This window comes from Poecilia latipinna, unplaced genomic scaffold (assembly GCF_001443285.1).
Source record: "Poecilia latipinna isolate Pla-1442-1.1 unplaced genomic scaffold, P_latipinna-1.0 Scaffold905, whole genome shotgun sequence".
In the NCBI taxonomy this organism is placed as follows: domain Eukaryota; kingdom Metazoa; phylum Chordata; class Actinopteri; order Cyprinodontiformes; family Poeciliidae; genus Poecilia; species Poecilia latipinna.
Window position 1 is genome coordinate 1 of NW_015113521.1, and position 4,696 is coordinate 4,696.

General features: G+C 34.1%; 2 gene segments (V, D, J or C); both read left to right on the forward strand.

Moving 5' to 3' along the window:
- The first annotated feature begins 1,333 nt into the window (after positions 1-1,333).
- LOC106957460 (Ig kappa chain V-IV region-like) overlaps positions 1,334-4,696 on the forward strand; it is a 6,475-nt gene continuing 3,112 nt past the window's right edge. The window contains 2 exon segments of the V gene segment in view: positions 1,334-1,513; positions 1,605-1,929. Of these exon segments, the coding sequence occupies positions 1,465-1,513; positions 1,605-1,929 (374 nt within the window).
- On the forward strand, positions 2,905-3,983 carry LOC106957467 (Ig kappa chain V-III region NG9-like). The segment is given in 2 exon segments: positions 2,905-3,374; positions 3,543-3,983. Coding segments are annotated over 2 exon segments (372 nt in total).

Below are 4,696 nucleotides of genomic sequence, written 5' to 3' on the forward strand. Positions count from 1 at the left end.
GTGGATCAAACTCTGGGAACTCTGACTTCACTCTGACCATCAGTGGAGTTCAGGCTGAAGATGCTGCAGTTTATTACTGTCAGAGTTATCATTACATCAACAGTCAGGCTGTGTTCACACAGTGAAAAATCATCGTACAAAAACCTCCCTCAGTCTGAACAGAAACTGAACTTTGCTCTGCAGCTGGAATCTGCAGCAAACACTGATAACGTTCACTGAACACACATTTTACACTCTCACCATTTAGTTGCATCAAACCTTATTAAAACTCAAATCTGAAAACAACACAAGATATATTCTTACTGTTCAAGGAAGTTGATGAAGGTCAAACATTTTTCAAGGTTGAAATACATTTTCCAGTCCATCCATAAAGGAACAATCCATCAAATAAAATAAAACAATCAGCATAAACAGTAAAATGTATTCAAACCCTCAGTTCAACCTATTTAATTCTAATAAAGATTTGAATAAAGAAAGAGATATATTTTTAAAGTAAATAATCTGTCACAAATTAAGAGATATTTCTGTCTTCCACCTCTAGTCTGGGAGTTTCTTCAATGTTGTTGAATGAAAGAACATTTAATATCCTTATGAGGACATCAGCAGAATCGTAACTCTAACGCAGCAGAAAAGTTTATTTTATAAACCTTGAAGAAACTCTGAAAAATTACAACAAAAATTCAATGTTCTCATTTTAAAACATCTGACCTGAAGTTAAATTGTGATTGTTAAATACCTAACAGGATTTATTTATTTTATCACAGATCCTTAAGGATCTTTAGGGATGAAACAATAAATAAATTCCAGGAGATTATTTTAATTTATAACCCTGGTAAAAATAAATGACTAAGTTTGACAGTGCTAAAGGGAAATAATTAATATTCTAATAATTATTAATGCTTGCTCCTTGATTTGCCAATAGAATATTATTATACTACTGCCAGATGACTAGAAACTAATAAAAATGATTTTAAAAGAACTTAAACCAAGAATACATGTAATCTATTCTCCCCTCGAAATGTATTTTATTTTATACAATATATTTTTTATACAGATTGTCCCTTTTCAGATCTAAGATCTCATATAAAATATAGACCAGGCTTGAAATGACTAAACAGAAAAAAATACAAACACATCAACAATATGAGTAGTTAAAACATTTGACTCAATTTAATCAGCTGATATAAAGCAGGTCTGAATTTGAAAAATGTATTTGAGACCAGAATTAACCCAAATCTATAATAGCAGAGAAATATTTATGAAGCAGAAAGTTTATAATAAAATAGGTATGAAGAAAACAACCAAAAGGATCCCATTCAAATGTTAAATAAAGTGATTTGCATCAGCAGCTCCATGCTCCAGCGCTCTGGGAGAGTTTATAGTCCTGACAGTTGAACACTGGATGACTGACAGCTGTCCTTCATCACAGCAGGAGACACAGAAATCCTCCTCATCATCAGAAGCATGACTCTGATCTGCGTCCTCATCTGGACTCTCCTCTGCTTCACTCAGGGTAGGAAAATCATTTTTCTGTCATGTGAAAATCATTTGGAGTGTAGCTGAGTTTCACCATCTCATGTCCAGAGTTTCTTCTCTCTCCTCAGGATCTGATGGACAAAATGTTGTTGTGACTCAATCAGCAGCCAAATCAGTGCAGCTTGGTCAGACGGTCACTATTGACTGTAAGGCCAGTAGACAACTAACTGGTTGTAGCACACCCTGCCTGTCCTGGTACCATCATAAACCTGGAGAAGCTCCTAAAGCTCTGATCTACTACACATCATCCAGATTTTCAGGAATCTCCTCCAGATTCAGTGGAAGTGGAGCAGGAAATGGATTAGACTTCACTCTGACCATCAGTGGAGTTCAGGCTGAAGATGCAGGAGTTTATTACTGTCAGAGTTATCATAGTGGCCCCGTGTTCACACAGTGAAAAATCATCGTACAATAACCTCCCTCAGTTTGACTGAACAGAAACTGAACTTTGTTCTGCAGCAAACACTGATAACGTTCACTGAACACAAACACGCTGAAAACACACTTTATAGATCAGATATATAGTAAACAGAAGCAGCAGCAGGGAAATTCTTGCTACTACTCATTTGAAACATTAAGTTTTGAATCATTTTCAATCATTTTTTACATCTATGATATAAGATGTAACAAATCTAATTTAAAAACAAATGTTTTCATTTGTAGAAAACATTCAATGACCAGAATGAAATTAGATATTTTGGGCAATTAATCAAATGGAAGCACATCATCATTTCAGATCACATGAATTAGGAAAGTTCTGGTATTTAAGGGCTGTAAAGAAAACACCATGAAGACAGAAAATATTAGATTTTGATCCACATTATCAGCAGTGTTCCAGCTGGGAGGAGGAAAACTGCTGAGTCCAGTTGAAGTAACTTTGACTTTTGAAAAGTTACAAAATATTTTCCATGTTTTTTACTTTAAACAACATGACATGAGATCAAAGAAAACTGGCAATAACACCAACATGTATTTTAATCATTGTTAAACAATTAACCAGATTTATTCTCATAGCCACATGAGGGAAAAACAGGAAAAATAAATTTCATCAGAATCTTCATTGTTGTGTTAGCCCTGGTTAAAATAACTTAGTAAGTTTGACACATTAAAATATGTCAAACTTAGTAAATTACAAAGATGTACTCAGGAAAATATTGGAAAAAATTCACTCATTAATGCTTGATTCTGGATTTATTGTAATAAGGGTCAATTCTTATTACTTCTCATCTGACACAGTTTTGAAGAATCATTTTTAATCATTTTTACGTCTATGATCTGAAAAGACTTAAAGCAGAACACATTTTATAAATGACCTAAATGAAATTAGGTTTTCTTTTGTGCAGTCAAATGGAATCACATCAACATATCACAGAAATTAAGAAGGTTCTGATATTTAAGAGTTATAAAGGTGACAAAACACTTGATAATGTTTTTCAGTTAGAAATGTTATCAAGTAGATCTGCAGATTAATGACCTCACAGCAAAATTTATATAAAATAAATTATTACTCTCTTTAACTGACACTACAAATTACTGCTACCTGAAAAACTGATATATAACTTTAATGACACATATTAGCAAAATATAATGTGGTTATAATGAGAGACACTTAGATATTTCTTGACATTATCATCAGTGAGGAGGAAACCTGCAGCCAGCTGAGCTCCAGCTGACTGACTGAGTGTGTTTGCATATGTGTCCTGCCTCTCTGCTGCAGCTGTTAAGAGGTCAGAGTTGATCAGTGGCTGTCCAGGCCTTTCAGAGCCACTGACACACCAGCAGCACAATGATGATGTCACTGACTCTACTGCTGACCATCCTGGGGCTCCTGGTTCAGGGTGAGACTCTGATAGGAACTTGGTTTGAGGAAGAACGATAATTAAAATTCTGCTGTCATGGAGAAATATTGAAACAAGATGCTAATGTTTTCTTTTATCTATTCACAGATTATCAATAATTTGTAATTAAACATAATTTTTCTAAATGGATGTTTTTATGTTTTCCAGGTTCATCAGGAGACATCATCCTGACTCAGACTCCTGGATCTCAGTCTGTTGCTCCAGGACAAACTGTCTCCATCAGATGTAAAACCAGTTCAGGTGTTAGTAGCTATGGTTATAGCAACCTCCACTGGTACCTTCAGAAACCAGCAGAAGCTCCTAAACTCCTGATCTATGCAGCTACAACTCGTCAGTCTGGAGTTCCAGCTCGTTTGAGTGGAAGTCGATCTGGTCCTGATTTCACTCTGACCATCAGTGGAGTTCAGGCTGAAGATTCAGGAGTTTATTACTGTCAGCAGGGTTGGAGCAGCCCGTTCACACAGTGATAGAACGTCGTACAAAAACCTCCCTCAGCTGGAGAGGAACTGATCCGACTCAACAGATTGACTGAAACTGAAACACTGAACATTTCCAAAAATTATTTATTTATTTTATTAATTTTCTATTTTTGTGTACATTTTAATTTATTCACTTAGTCTTTTTTCTGATAATATATTTATATATTTTTATGTTGGATATTTATTTGGATCTGAGACAAGAAATAGTGACAATAATAATAATAATAATAATAATAATAATAATAATAATAATAATAATAATAATAATAATAATAATAATAATATTTGCCATTTGGTTAGAACAATTAAAGAAACAAAAAAAGCACAAAAAGTATGTGTAGTTTAAACAATTTGTATTTTGAAATGTTTTTTTTTCTAATCATTTTCTCTGACAAATTCCGATAAACCTCTGACTTCTGATAATAGCAGTTCCTAAATATTTTTTCATAGATTTAAAACTATATTGCAAATATGTCTTAAACTTTAATGAGGATTTTGCATGCAGGGCATTTAATTGTCTTCTTGTGATGGATTGAGATGATGTCTAAAGAGAATAAAAGGCAAAACATAAATAAGTACAACAGTAGAACATAACTAAAATATTTAAAGCTCAATAAATAAGCAGATGGACACCAGAAGTTGATGAGTAAATATTTATTATCTGAACAGTGACCAACATGACAAAGCAAACATGACTCAGTGAAAATAGAGAAGAATCAGCAGAGAAAGAGTGAGAGCAGTGACAGATTAAAGCCAGTATCAGAGTCTCAGAGAGTCAGGTCAGGACTGGGAGCACTGGTCTCTCCTCAGTGTCTCTGTGAC